Here is a 15,407-nt window from a genome sequence, read left to right as displayed (position 1 = left end):
ACTCCATCTCGGACTCCATCTCGGGTCCATCTCGGACTCCATCTCGGACTCCATCTCGGATCCATCTCGGACTCCATCTCAGATCTATCTCGGATCCATCTCGGACTCCATCTTGGACTTCATCTCGGGTCCTTCCACGTGTCATGTGTCGGTCCTCTTGTGTCCCTTTTCTAGAAACTCACTTTTTTTTCACTTCGTGCATGTTTCTCGAGCACTTTGTTGGGAGTTCCACTCCCACTCTTGACCTTTTCAAGTTGGAGCTTTTAGTCCAAATGTGTTACGCTCGTTTGGCTTTTGCTTCGGCCACTACCACGTGGCACCCTTTCAGCTCCACTTTGGGGCCTAGGGATTTTGTGTCTCACAACTCCACCACCCATAGACAAAGTTCGATGTCCTCATCGAACGATAAACTATTTTATAAAGTAATACCAACTTGTATTACCATTTCCATCTTTGGCCCCTCACCAATATTCGTCAATGGTTTGATATTGAAGGCTCACCATGCCTTCCTCATCCTTTAAGGAGTATAATCTCTCCAACTTAAAGACTGATTGAACCACTTGTGGTGGTTCTCTCCTTTTACTAGTTTAGTTCTCGCTAAAGTTGTTAAAGATACCTTCTCTAACTCAATCCCACTACTCATTCTCAAGTAGTCTCGCTTTCCATCGATATAACCCCTGCACTTTGGAACTTTTAACTTTGACTTCTCGAAGTCAATTTCTTGGATGTCTCCAACACCTTGCATTGCACATATTATGCAATTCCACTTCCCCATCTTATAAAGTTCTCTACTTGAGGGCATCATCATCCTCTTTTTTATTTTGTGCCACCATTGGCACTAAGTTCCAGTTATCATAATTTGTGTTTGGCTACCTTACCGCTCCCTCCCCTAGAGCTTCCACTTTCGCCAAATTGAAGCAATTGGGAATCCATCCTTGGAAACACATTTGCATTTCCCACAATCTGTTAGCACCCAACACCTTAGTGTTCTTGGCCTAACTTTGCCATTTAGATTCTTTCCCATGGTTTCTATGGCTCTTTACTTAACCACTAGTCTTTTGCTCCTATCCTTGATTGTTGCATCTAGCAACATAGGATCGCTACCTCCATTTTCGAGGTATCCTTTCGGTTCTATAGCAAAGACTCTCCTTTGCCAAGTCCGGAGGGTGTTCACCCCTAGTACGTCTCTTTAGCATCTTCTGCTATGGGGTCTATTTACGGCCCAACTTTGTGACCCTCCCATGGGTCTTTTATAGAGACTACTTTCCTCAGACTCACTATGTCATTGCATTAACATATCTCATTTCCCTTAGGTGTCCTTCCCACTTGATCACCTTGACCAAGCCACACTATCATCAATAGTTCCAATCAACACTTTGAACTTAGAACTTTATCCCTTAACCTCACAAGGACCTTATCCTTGTTTTTAACCATAAGATCACTTAGTGATCTAACCTCGGCACCTTAATAGGTTTGCCAATAGGTACTAGGTCTCCTAGACTTTTAAGTTGTTGACTATGACCCAGGGGCATCCCCCACGCTTGGTGGTGCGCCCAAGCCAGCCCTTCCAGCCAAGGGTCCATAGCAACTAAGATTGAGTGTCCCCATCTCAATCACCTCGTCCTTGGTGCCCCCTTGCACCAAAGTGTTCAAGTTAGATATGCTGAGCTTTCATACTAAGCAATCTAACTGTGTATCACAACTCCAAGGCATCCCTCGCTTGGCGGTGTGCCCAAACCAATCTCCCCACTAAGAGTCCATAACCACTGAAATATGAATATCCTCATATTCCAAACCATCACCACGCCCTAGTGAGTTGGGACTCGAACCCAAGCACTAGAGGGTCGGGACTCGAACCCAACCTCCGTATATGCATCTACGGACGGCATCACACAGGATGCCTAGCGTGACTCCCCACGCCGGTGCACCAACATGTACTTAAAGCATGCTATAGATCACAGCTTAGGAACCTAGTTCCTCTACACTACCAAGTCCTCTCGCTTGACAAGTTTGTGATCTTGCATATCCTCCATGCTCGGCCCCATGGGCCACCCCTTTTGAAGTTAGCACCTTCAACTAGGGGATTTATTCCCCTGACTCGCCAATCTCGCTTAGCAAGTCATTCGGCTACTGTAACATGGTTCATGCATAAGCGTGAAAGTCTTTAACCATCGCCTTTTGTTCAAAGCCCTCTCTTTGAACACTCGGGAACAATTTCCCCAACCTTGATAGCCTCGCCTCATAGCTAGCTTCAAGATCACGCTTCTGCTGCGCCACTCTGATTTCACGCACTTTAAGAATCATTTACACTTGGCTTTCTAAGTACTTATCTACCTAAAATTGTCTTTGGGAACCTTCAAGGAACTCTATTCCTTAACTCACTAAGGCTTCTCCTTTGCAAGCTCCCTAGTCACCATATGGTCTAATATGGATAATTCCCCATTTTAGACTCTCCATGGCATCGCGGTTGCTAGTAACAACATCCTTGAGCACCCTCTTGATTCTCCACTCCCAATTTACATAACCACCCTCAGTTATGCCTGTCGATTCCTATGGTTCGGTTCCATCCCTTTACTACTTTGCTTTTTGGCCTCATATGTTTCCTTCAATTATTCTCCTTCAGACTAGGAGGATGGCTTTGCACTTTCTACCATGCCTTTGCAAGTATTCATAGGGATGAATCTACCCGATAACCTCGGGAGTGGTTCCTCAATCCGAGTATGCTCACCTTGTAATCCCACACACCGGGATTAACGTTGCTACTCATATGCCTTTATATGCCCATCATTACCTTTGCCAAAATCCCTTTTTGGCTTTGTCCAATTCGGGTAGAGAAATTTCTCCCATCTTTGCAATCTTGGACGTTTGGATAGCACCTTCTATCCATCGTTCGCCAGGGACTTTGTCCCTTGGGCCTTATTTATTGCCCTTGCAACACTAAATACCACCTCTTGGTGTTCTAGAGTGTTTGGGTGTCCCAATGATGGCCTCTTTGACAATGAGCATTTCCTTTTACGACATTGACTTATTATATCGCAACATAAGCAACTTATCCCCAATAAGGGTATATTTAACTTTAAGAAGTCTTGGGTAGCTACTTTCTACCCGTTTAACCAATTACCTACACCTCCTGCTTAGTTGTCTCATAGTTGTCAAGTCCCACAACTCATTGCTGATGCTTCCACACCTCCATCATTATCCGGGTCACCACACTCTACCACATGCTTTCCAGCTTAGGCTATGCCATTCTCATTTCCATTGGGATTCCCTTGGCAAAGGGTTCTCATGAACTCATCAACATAACCTGAAGGTATCACACCTTGGCCCATTTGGTGTCCCCACACCATCGGCTCCATGAGTCTGCCTTTATGACACTTTGCACTTGTGTCTAAGTCTTTGCCAAGACCAACCCAGTCGTTTCTCATGCCAACTATTCATTAGCATTACACCATAGTGTTCGCACACAACTCTGCACTAAAGTTGCTTCTTCTGGGAACACCTTTCCCACGACTTTAGTGTGGCACATTTTGCCATCAATGAGATACACACTGTTTTCATACTTGGATCTCAAGATCCTCCCCATCCTTCATGGGGCACCACGCACCTCAGTCCAAATGCTTCTCGATCCCTTAGGATTATTCCTTAACTCTATTAGAGTCATCAGACTTTTTGGATTTTGCTAATCCGACGACCCATAAGGTCTTACTTTTGAGGTGCTAGCTCACTGGAATACAACTCCTTGTATTCATGTCCTACTCACAAGGACCATCTTTGCAAGTGTTACTCCGACACTTGATTTGTTCTCTAGGGGCAACCTTTTGCCCTTTATGACCACTTATCCATGTGATGAGAATACCAACTCATCCTCTAAGTACACCCCCAACTCCTTGGGTTGTTCCAACATTTATTAAAGGTAGCCCCGGCTACCATTTCAAGGACTTGTGTCCTCTACCGTATTTGACCTCCCACGATCATCAATTCCAGTCTCAAATTCATGAGCACCAACCTCAACTATATGAGGGTAATCTTGTGACTCCATTATCGTTTTGGAGTTTGCATCTTTCCCGTGATCCTAACTATAGTTGTTTACCACAACTACATTAGCCCGTTTACTGCATCAAACGCTCATCTGGATCACATCCTCAACTTTCTGAGGAAACCTTTATATTGTTCCCAAGATCCCAAAGTCGTTCCCTTACTGGCCTTTTCCATCCACCACATTGCGCACAAGTTCACACATGAACTTGAGGGGAGAGCCATGTCCTCTTGACATGCTCCTCCTCGAGGATAGGTCTATACCTAGGACCTTCTAATTCCCATACAAGTGGTGATATACTTAAGCATCAATAAAAGTCGGACTAAGGAACAGCTCCGATACCAAGTTGTAATCGACTAATTTTTCCATTCTACTTTAGTCACTTAACCGCACCTCCAACCACTTGGAGGAGTCTCATTCACAACCTCCATAAGTCCCATTTCTCAGACTCCATCTTGGACTCCATCTCAAACTCCATTTCGGATCCATCTTGGATCCATCTTAGACTCCATCTTGGACTCCATCTCAGGTCCTTCCACGTGTCATGTGTCGGTCCTCTTGTGTCCCTTTTCTAGAGACTCACTTTTCTTTCACTTTGTGTTTGTTCCTCGAGCACTTCGTTGGGAGTTCCACTCCCACTCTCGACCTTTTCAAGTCGGAGCTTTTAGTCCAAACGTGTTACGCTTGTTTGGCTTTCGCTTCGGCCACTACCACATGGTGCCCTTTCAGCTCCACTTTGAGGCCTAGGGATTTTGTGTTTCATACAAGAGCAAGAGGAGTTGTACCACGTGCCATGAACGCCGCTATCAACTGAGTTTGATTGCTCAATTGCAAGTGCATAGCATTAAGCAATTGTACCAACTGCTACTCCATAATCAAAAGAGGAGATTGTTGATCTGCCATGAAGACGGATGAAGAAAGAGGAAAAGAAGAGAAACGACAAAAAGCAAGAAGGAAATGGGAGATCTAGACAATGCAAAAAGCTAGATCTAAACCAAAATCCTAAAAAGGAAGAACAAAAGAAAGGAAATGGAAAAAGTTAAATCTAAACGATGCAAAAGCTAGATCTAAACCAAAATCCCAAATTCAAACACTCCTTAGGGACAATCAAAGGTGCCCCTCACCTCCACCAATGTGAGTTCTTGAGATATGGAAAGGGAATATAGAAAATGTGCATAGCATTTAGCCTAAAAACTTTAACTTATATACAAGAGCGAATGGTGCAAATTGAAACCAATCTGACGGCTACTAAAATCTTACTATGCTAATATTAGTATATGGCATCGTAGCTGTACACTTGGCCCTCACAACACCAAGCAATACTAAAATACAAATGTATATTCTTTATAATAATGGAAACTATATGTTTTGAGGAAAGACCATGGCCATAAACAAACCAAAACAGTGTGGGAGAGATATGTGCTTAAGATGTGCTAGAGAGGAAGGAAAAATGCCTCCTAAGATGTGATCCATAGAGAACCCAAATAATAAAACCTAAGAAAAAACCATAAGGCTAAGAGGGTGAAAATTTGAAATGCAAGCTTGACAAAGAATAGGGTAGTGTTATGATACTAATAGCTTGTATCAGTTTTGTTTGAATTTAGGCAGGATTATTAAATAATGTAGTACAGATGTTTAATGTTGCAAAGCGGTTTAACTCGTGCAACGGTTTCCTGGCTCCAAAGAATCACCCCAGCCAAAAAAAAATTCCTCCTTCCACGACTACTACTTCGCTACACTGCTCTACCAAAATCCACCCAGCAACAGTCACTACTACTTACTTGTGGAGTGTGATTTACAATTCCACCTCTTGCAATTCGTCTCCAAACACTCCGGAGGAACTGGCAGCTTCAAATCCCACTGTGCCGGACTGTTGATGGTGGTGCCGATGAATCGAACTTTCCTGGTGTTGGTTTTGCTGCTGCTGCTCGACCATCACTGGCGGAGTGACTTCCAGAGCTGGAGGTGGCGGCAACGAGACGGTCGACGGTGCTGCTGGATAGTGATTCGAATAGAACATTGCTGGTGAAGAGCCGCTCGAGAGATGATCAGGCGTTGGCCCCGGATCGTTTCTCATATCCTGTACAACCGGCTGAGCGAATGCTGCTGCTGCAAACGGTCCATTCCCGTTTGAGAATGCCGTGTCGGGGACAAAGGCCGGTGCCGAGGAAGGATCCACCGGATGGTTGCTGTTGATATCTGGAGCAGCGGCAGCAGCGGCCGCAGGCACGAAAAATCTCGCTGGAGCTAAAGGCTTTGCGCTTGCCTTTGGCACCACGCCAAACAGTGGAGGAGAGTCCGATGATGTCTTGGATGGTGTTACGCTACCTTTGTTGAATGTATCGACATATCTGCAAAAACCTCGTGAGATTGGAGTGCTGGGAATGATACCTTGATCTAACGTTTTGACGTGCGCGAGCTGCGTACTGGTTACTGCTCGGAGGCATTGGTGGGATTCCACTCACAACCGGTTGCGGCCTTTCCGGAGTTGGCTGTGGTCTCTCCGGAGACATGGAAACAGGAGCGCCGTTCTCCTCCACGCGTGAGACGAGCTTGTTTGCCGTGGGAGGAGGAGCCAACGGAAGCTCTGGCGCTTGTGCCTCGGCTCCTTCTTCAACCCTATCTAAACTTGTTGCTGTCGCCAAGCTTTGCCTGCATCACGTACCAACCATCAATCAGCTAGCGCTCTTTCCAAAGCTTCTACAAACCTCCTTCGAAGGTGTTTTTATGAAGCCCATCGCTCTTTGCATGAAAGAAGTAAAGACGCCTCTGTTTGGCGTTCCTTTCGCTAGACTAACGATCTGATGAAAGAATACAAGTCTTAATTGAAGGTACACAAGAGCAAGTCGAGTTACCTGTGCAGGCCTAAAGTCAGGCTCAGAAATGCTTCTCGCTGGCATGTTGGATTTTCTCGTATTATCACTTATGGGTTCCATTGATGCCGACGAGGCAAGTGATACACTGCCTCTGCTAGAAGCTGTTGCGGGACAGTTATTAATATCAGCATATCAGAAGCTTTCGGGGAAGAAGGGCCTATCATCTTGTGTAGACCAATATTGCCAAAAAACCGTTGCACAATTGACGTCGAGCCTCCCTGGATAACAGGAAAGTGAGTATAAAAGCCGAGTGTCCGATTACAAACCTGAGAGTGGATACGAAGACGCTCTTCCAAGGCTACAGCCGCTTCTTTGCACACATCAGCTGCATGGCCCACTGTTTTCAATGTTTTCAACACCGCTTGGCAATACCTTCGAAGAGAAACCTTAAGGATACAGTTAAAAATCACTACCAACCTTAAAGCTTCGTTTATCTTTCCAGCTTCAGCAAGCATCGACGCATAAATAAGCTTGTATGGCTGAAAAGGAAGTAAAATAAACTAGGAATTGCCAGTCACTCTTGCAAATCCGTACACTTCCATTCGCTGATGAAGAAAAGGTTAACAATTGTTATTGAGGACAAACACGGCTTACCTGGATAGCTTCTGGACTAGCGTACGTGCGTGGATACTTACAATGGTCGGCACCTATAAGACAAAGTCTGGCAGAAGTAGAGAAAGGCTCAAAACTAGCATTTGCAACAAGATAGCAAATATGGGCTCCACATATCTGCAAGTTAAAACTATGAGAAACATCAACGTGTGACCATGTATATATCTCATCTCGATGTCTCCAGAGACAATCACCAAGATGCATAATCACTCTCTCGTCCCCATTAGTTCGGTTAGCTGCCATTATAGCCAGGTTTTCCTGCCATTCTTCGAGCATTCCTTCTACTGCGTCCTGCAAGTCAACATGCACTCCTTAAGCAAGAGAGTAGCTTGATAAAAGTATTTCACCTGTGTTGCACCATCTACAGCGGACGCTGGAACCGGTTGAGGTTGAAGCGCTGTTACGTTCGACGAATTAGTGTTCCCTACGAACACTCCGGCATGTTGACCAGCATAAAGAAGAGTTAGAGTCCGGAGGGGAAACCCTGGTTGAAACTGACGTTGAGCCATGTCCGCTATAGTGTCGGTGTAGAACTATTAAAAACCACAAGACCATCACTAACGGTCTATACATCGAAGCTACAAGACAAGGTACCTTCTCTCCCAGCTGCCGGGCCATAAGAAGAGCACATCCCCAAAGTTGCCCGTCTTGAGCAGCCCGTAAAGCCTCTTTCTGCTTTCCGGCAATCAGTAGCCTTTTCACCTCAAATGCAGTTGCCTGTCGCCAGAAAGTCTTCGTTTGTATCAACTCAAGAGAAAAAGACTGCCCAACCTGCATTTGCTGTTCGGTTGGAGTTGTCTGTAGACAGCGAGAGCCAAAAGCCCATGACTCTACATCGCGCTCCTCCTTTATGTTCTCAAACAAAGCCTCGGCTTCTTCCAAATGCCCTTTCCTGGCCAATGCTGTGAGGAGGGCAGTCTGCGCAACGATCGTCTTCACGGGCATCCGATCAAACAAATCCTTGGCAGAAGCTATCTTTCCACTGCGGATGCAAAGCGTGATCATCACATTCCAAGAGATTTCGTTCTTCTCTGGAGCCAATTCAAAAATCTCTCGCGCTTTATCAAGATGCCCGTTTTCGGCATATGCCGTGACGATCGAGTTCCACGTCGAGGCATCTCGCCGGAGCATCCCATCGAACGTTCTGCGCGCTCGATTTAGATCTTTCGCCTGTGCGTAGGCCTGGATCATGATGTTGGAGGAGAAGAGCTTAGGATTCTCTATGGATTCCAAGATTGCACGGGCGTCATCGACGCTGCCGCATTTGCCATACATCTGGACGAGCAGATTCGCGAGGTATTTGTTGCGGCGGTGCTCGCTCTGCGCAATGCGGGCGTGGATTTGCCTCCCCTGTGACAGATCCCGGCAGTTCTTGAGCAGTGCTCCCCAGGAGAGCAAGCAATCCTCTGAGGTGTCTGTGGAAATCACGAAATTGGGGAAGAGCAATGCCATAAACTTTGCTGGATCTCACACGCATTCGCGAGTCGCGAGGTATTCCTTGCGAAAATCCGGGCGCGACCTCCACAGCTCTTGAGAATCCTGGACGGAGAAAGAACATTCCAATCTAGCTTGGAGATCACGGCTAAGAAGAAGAAGATAATCCATCTTGCCTTGCAAGAACAAGGACACCCTGGAAGAAGCAAAGATTTTACTCTCTGGTGAGAATTCCTCTACTCCACTGGGCTTATAAGATTGGCTCTCTCCTCCATTCTCTATAGCAATGAATTTCCATCTCTCTTTCTTGCTCCTCGAGATACTAGTGTTCTTGAGAGCTGTCGCCCTAAATTCGCCCCCACCGCTCCCTCTCCGCCCAATTCCCTCATGGCGCCAGCTCCAGTTCCACTCGCGCCGCCTCTCGATGTTCTTCCACTTCGGCGTCAACACATTCACGGACTCGGAGCGTGGATCCGGCCACGAATCGCCCTCCATCTTCAACCCGGAGCGATTGAATGCGTCGCAGTGGATGGACGCGGCCCAATCCGCGGGCGCGCAGCTCGTGATCCTCACGGTCAAGCACCACGACGGGTTCTGCCTGTGGCCCTCGGCCTACACCAATTTCTCCGTGGCTAGCAGCTCTTGGCGAGGAGGGAAGGGGGATGTGGTGGCCGAGTTCGTGGCCGCCGCCAGGGAGCGTGGATTGGACGTGGGCTTTTACCTCTCGCCATGGGATTTGCACGAGAGCTGCTATGGCGACACTCTTCTCTACAACGAGTTCTACTTGGCTCAGCTCCGAGAGCTTCTTACTGGGTGAGTGAGACATTCTTTGCTTCTTCTTCACGCATTTTCTTGGTGGCATGGTCACTGTGTGATATGTTTGCATTTGCTCCAGCCCATCAAACGGTTTTAGCATTAGGAGCTCGCGAGCTTGTGGGCTTTTGTAGTTTTCATCTCTAGCAGCAGATGCCTTGACGCGGCATTTTGTTTTGGCGTGCAGATATGGGCCGATCTCCGAGGTGTGGCTGGATGGTGCGAAATCACCCACTGCAGTGAACATGAGCTACGATTTTGAGCTCTGGTTTGACACGATTCATCAGCTGCAACCCGGTGCCAACATCTTTTCCGACGCTGGCCCCGACATCCGATGGGTTGGGAACGAGTATGGCGAGGCCGGACAACCATGCTGGGCGATGGCGAACAGATCTTCCATTACGATCGGCAGGAGCGATGGCCAGTACGTAAAATCCATCCTTGCATGAAACTTTCGTTCTCGTGAAACTCGATCCAATTCGCAACATCAACAGGTACTTGATGTCTGGAGAGAGTGCTGGAACCGACTGGCTCCCTCCGGAGTGCGATATCTCCATCAGGCCCGGTTGGTTTTGGCACAGGAACGAGGCTCCAAAATCCCTGGAGCAGCTGCTCGACGTTTTCTACAAATCATCCGCCAGGAACTGCTTGCTCCTGCTCAACGTCCCTCCAAACTCGTCGGGACTGATCGACGAATCCGACTTCCAGACGCTGGAGCGGTTTAGCTCCGCCATAGATTCCATCTTCAGCGTCAACTTAGCAGCGAATCCCTTGTCCGTGACAGCAAGCAGCGTTCGCAGCTCTTCGTTCGGGCCGAAGCAAATCCTTGACGAGCGTATGGAGACTTTCTGGGCTCCAATGCAAGGGGAGTCGACCGGCTGGATCGAGCTTGATCTTGGCAAGGTCTCAAAGTTCAACGCACTGGAGATCCGAGAGCCAGTAAACATGGGACAAAGGGTCATGGAATATCACGTCGAGGCATGGGACAGCGAGCTGGGCTGGTACCTGGTGAGCAACGGTAGCACCATTGGTTACAGGAAAGTGGATCGACTGGAAGAGGATCAAGTATGCGCTGCTCGCCTCGTTCGACTGCTGATTGACACGTCACGGGGAGATCCATTGATCTGCTTCTTTGGTTTGTACTTCGATATGTACAACCTCAGGCACTTGTCTTCTATTTAGAAGAGAAACTACAAGAGGATATGTATATTTCATGGATACACTTTTCAGGTATGAGAAACATAGCTTTGGGTTGGAAATCCCTGGCCTGATCAATAACAGTCTCTTTGCATCACTCCTAACAGATTGGAGCCTAGAGAACAACCAAAAAAATCAAGAGCTAGCCCTCTACCCTATGAGCTCGTGGAAAGTACCCTTGCATGGAGGTGGCAGTTGGTTACTTGAGAAGAACTTGTCTGGAGGACCTTCTGTTGCTCCTGCTTCCTCGCCACAAAATCACACATGCAAACATGAATGACTATAAGGTGGTGGTGATATAGAAGATTATTTTTAAGCATTATTATTATTAAGTTTGAAGAAAGTCTCATGTGCTAAACCATACTTAGTAGATAATGTTAAGCTTTGGTGGAGAACAACAGAGGTTAATAAAAGACACTTGGGAAATGATAAAAACAAAAATTCATGCAACTTATGTATCCAAACATTGAACTAGTAGTTCTAAGATTTAAAAGCTTTGAAAATAAATTAGAACATCTTTTTGCTGAAACTGTCAGTCAATCAACGTGATGACCATTATTAAAATGTTTTAATTTATAAACATAAAATTATTCTAAATAAATATCAACAATTAAATTATAAAATATTCAAGAATACCCAGGTATATCCTATGTTAGTTTGCTTAAGAAAACCAAAAATATAGTGCCTAAATTGAAGAAATACTCAAAAGTGTAAATGACTATAACTTCACTGAAGCCATAAAAGATAGGTATTGTGGAAAAATAAAAAATATAAATATAACAAAATTGATATGTGTGCAAATACTAAACAGGTCATACACCTTGTGGGTGTTCTTTTGCAAATAGCCTGCAGAAAAAAAGCTATTAAAATAAATATTTGATTTGTAAAGAATACTTTATGCATTAAAAATATGAGCTTGTATAACACTTTTTCTCCATCTAGCATGTCATAGAGGACAAAGTAGCAATCTATTTAAATTATAACTCAATGTAGATTAAAATCACTAAAGGATGATCCTAACGATTCAAAACAACTATGTTAGTTTTGAAAATTTTCATATACTTATATTCCATGATATTGGAAGAGAAGGGAATAGATTGGTCACGAAACATTGAACAAGTGCTAGTTGCCATTGAAGAAGCAATATTGCCCTATACAACAACATTATATATAAAACTCCACCCTGCAGAATAGAAAGAAAGTTTTCGAAGGGAATGGATGAGTAGGAAATGGCACTCGTGATATTTCTTATTTCCAATTGGGAGAATTGTTTGGGATGTTGAGCATCCCTGATTGCTATGCTAGATAATATGTTTGATAACATATGTCAAACTTCTCATCATCAAATTACTTTAACTATCCTTCATTATGCATATATTAATTTCTAAGCTCTCCAAGGATTTGGTTCTTGACAGATTATGGCATTGACTTTGCGGAAGATTTGATAAATTTCCTTGTAAAATCGCCTTGCATACATGCTTTGCAAAGAACAATCCAGTCAACATAGATTAAGCCCATCATAAAAGTGGGGCAATTGTCTTTAAACTTATATCAACATCCAATGAAGCCTTCGTAAATGCTAGCCATCAACGAATGGGCTGAGGCCCAGCTCCAGCAACATGCTGTGCAATGCTTCGCAAGCGGAGAGGATAACATATGGAACACAGAGAGGAGAACATATGAAGCATGTCGGGAGGCAACGAGGGAGATAGGATACAAAAGGAAGGCAATGGGATCGAGCTATCACCTTACTGCAATGAGCCCATCTCCACCCGCGCCTCAAACGCAAGCTTTCCACACCACTGCTTCCCACTTTCAACAAGAGCTCATGAGAGACTTCCACGGCTCACTCTCACCGGCATGGCGTGGATTGCCACGCCTAGCATGGCACTGATGTGGAGCAGGAGGAGCGCAGTGCTGCTGCTGAAATTCACAACAGCAGCATTGGATCTTGCATTGCTGACTATAGCAAACCCACTGCACTTAACATTCCAGATGCATGGGACACCACGGACTCATACGCGAGAGGCGGAGGACTATGCTCCTCATGAAGACTCTCCTATGCTCAATCCTCTGTGCGTCCCGCTCTCCATCCATGGGGGATGGGGCGGCTCACGGAATGGCTGGATATCAACGATCGATGTTTGGGTCAACACATCAAGTCTGAACTGCTCTGAAGATGTTCTCCAGCATCACATAAGGCAATGCATCACTCACAAGGCTGGACTGGCACGTAAATTCCGCAGCATGCATCCCTCGACTCATCTCCCCGTGGTTTTTACACGCGGTAAGAAACGTTGCCCATGCAACTCCATCAGCTGACAAAGGCATATTCTCCAGGACATCCTCGGCCTCTTCCAATCGCCCTAGCCGTCCTAGAGCATCAACAATACAGGTGTAATGGTCTTGCGAAGGGTCCAATCCATTGTCAAAGCTCATTGCCGTGAAGTAGCTTACTGCTTCCTTGACAAGCCCCAGATGGCTACACGCCGTCAAAACGATGGCAAACGCTGCCTTGTCGGGATCAAAGCCGTGAAGAAACATCGCCCAAAAAAGCTGGATCGCAGAATACGCATGGCCACTCTGGGCATATGCTGCTAGCATCGTGTTCCAGGAGACCAAATTCCAAGTTGGTATTCTATCAAACGTCTTCTTTGCCTCACAAATATTTGCATCTAAAGCGTATACCACGAGAATTGTGTTCCATGAATAGGAATCCCAGCAGCAACACAAAGAAAACGCTCGTATAGCGTCTTTGAAACGACCTCTCTGGGCATAAACAGCGATTATCGAGTTCCATGAAACAAGATCTCTGTGTGGCATTGCTTCAAACAATTGTTTTCCTTGATCAGCGTCACCTTTTAGCGCGTATGACTTGATCATAATCGTCCACGAAAGTATGCTGTGCAGAGGCATCCTATCAAACAAACTTTTGGCATGAATCAAATCCCCATTTTGGGCATAGCACCAGTGCATCGCCCCCCAGAGGATCGCGTTTCGGTGGACAATCTCCTGGAAGACATCCTCCGCCTCCTCCACGAATCCATTCTCTGCAAACATGACGAGCATTACCGCGCGAGTGATGCTGTTCTTCTCGGGCATGGAATCAAACGCGGCCTTCGCATCGCCCACTCGCCCGCGCTGCGCGAAACCCTGCACGAGGATCGTCCACGCTACCACATTCGTCTCGGGCATCCGATCCAGCACCTCTCTCGCTCGCCCAATCTCTCCGCCGCGAGCAAATCCCCGCAGCAGCGTCGCCCACGTCTTGCAGTTCCTCTCGGGCATCGCATCAAACACCGCCTTGCTCGATCCAATCCGCCCGCAATCGCCCAGCGCCTTGACCATCGCAGTGGAGGAAACTACGTCCCGCACCGCCATTCGATCGAACGCTGCCTTGGCCTCGCCCGGATGCCCACTCTCGGCATACGCGCTCGCGAGCGCCGTCCACGACGCGATGTTCTTGGCCGGCAATGCATCAAAGATCCTTCTCGATTCCTCCAAATGCCCACACCGCGCGTAGACAACCAGCGTTTCCATACATAATATCTATACTGATGACTTATGATTAGTAAACACAAGTCATAAAGGTCAAGTACAAGAGACTTGCTATAATGAAACTTCAAACAATTAAACACTGAATAGAGGAAATTGCTAAGCCAAAGTCCACCAAGATCATCACATTTATACTATTTATGAGTCCAGCAAAAACAAATATAAACTACTCATCCTCCACTAATTCTATATTGCATGTTATGAAAGAGAGTGGAGGAGAGAGAATAGGAGGACTTTTGTTATTTGTTGGAAGCATAATAAATAGAACTCTTATTATCCATAAATGTCAAAAGAGCATAAGAATATTTTTTAGCATATTATTGACATTTGGCACAAGTTCCAGTGTTATGTCCCCATTCATGACATTCCTCACATCATGAACAACAATTGTGTTATGACACGGCAAGAAAAGTAACAATCTAATCTTCCTAGACTAGACTATGCCTCCTCTCAAGGTTCTTCACCGCCCAACCACCCTCGAGCTACTTCAAAAGCTTCTAAATTAGGTTAAATTCTTTACTTTACTCTAAAACTTGCTTGGGATTTAGAGGGTTTTATGATCAAGTCTTGTTATATTAAAGGATGTTAGGAACCTAGAGGCTTGGTGTGCTTGGCTGTTTGTTCCTGCGAGGAGTGTAGTTGAACCTTAAGTATAGTTTAACTTAGGGAGGGGGATTGAGAGAGATTTGGGAATTTATGGATGGATGGCTAACACTCTAGTGCTCGTGCAATAAATAATTGAAACTAAGTTGCCTTTTGAGCCTCCCTTTGACTGAAGTTGATCACATGGTCAAACAATTCTTCCCCCCAACAAAGTCTTTGTCCCAAGGACAAATTGTACCAGTGATTGCCTTTTCTGGGGAACCTTGCTCAAGCTCTTGATC

At 45.8% G+C, this 15,407-nt stretch overlaps 3 protein-coding genes across 4 annotated transcripts; 1 reads left to right on the top strand and 2 right to left on the bottom strand.

Annotated features, from left to right (window-relative positions):
• Positions 1 to 6,942: 6,942 nt before the first annotated feature.
• On the bottom strand, positions 6,943 to 9,243 carry LOC9629279 (protein transport protein SEC16B homolog). Of its 2 annotated transcripts, none has more exons than XM_024661320.1 (8): positions 8,296 to 9,243; positions 8,119 to 8,241; positions 7,872 to 8,057; positions 7,690 to 7,815; positions 7,507 to 7,641; positions 7,330 to 7,457; positions 7,179 to 7,284; positions 6,943 to 7,130 (listed from the first exon to the last, which is right to left on the bottom strand). In XM_024661320.1, exons 1-6 carry the CDS (start codon positions 8,974 to 8,976, stop codon positions 7,413 to 7,415), a joined length of 1,296 nt encoding a protein of 431 aa, XP_024517088.1. In that variant the 5' UTR covers positions 8,977 to 9,243; the 3' UTR covers positions 6,943 to 7,130; positions 7,179 to 7,284; positions 7,330 to 7,412. The 2 variants fall into 2 exon arrangements, with proteins under 2 accessions (XP_024517088.1, XP_024517087.1); XM_024661319.1 differs by having other exon boundaries at positions 7,179 to 7,237.
• Positions 9,201 to 11,065, top strand: LOC9628859 (alpha-L-fucosidase 1). Its single transcript, XM_024661318.1, has 3 exons — positions 9,201 to 9,771; positions 9,959 to 10,195; positions 10,266 to 11,065. Exons 1-3 carry the CDS (start codon positions 9,245 to 9,247, stop codon positions 10,951 to 10,953), a joined length of 1,452 nt encoding a protein of 483 aa, XP_024517086.1. The 5' UTR covers positions 9,201 to 9,244; the 3' UTR covers positions 10,954 to 11,065.
• Positions 11,066 to 13,125: 2,060 nt separating this feature from the next.
• Positions 13,126 to 14,508, bottom strand: LOC112341354 (pentatricopeptide repeat-containing protein At4g02750-like). The gene has a single exon (XM_024661289.1). The coding sequence runs from the start codon at positions 14,506 to 14,508 to the stop codon at positions 13,126 to 13,128; it is 1,383 nt and encodes a 460-aa protein (XP_024517057.1).
• Between the last annotated feature and the right edge of the window lie 899 nt (positions 14,509 to 15,407).

This window comes from Selaginella moellendorffii, unplaced genomic scaffold (assembly GCF_000143415.4).
Source record: "Selaginella moellendorffii unplaced genomic scaffold, v1.0 SELMOscaffold_81, whole genome shotgun sequence".
Taxonomy (NCBI): domain Eukaryota; kingdom Viridiplantae; phylum Streptophyta; class Lycopodiopsida; order Selaginellales; family Selaginellaceae; genus Selaginella; species Selaginella moellendorffii.
Note: the sequence above shows the minus strand (reverse complement) of the source record. Positions and strands in the feature narration are given on the sequence as shown.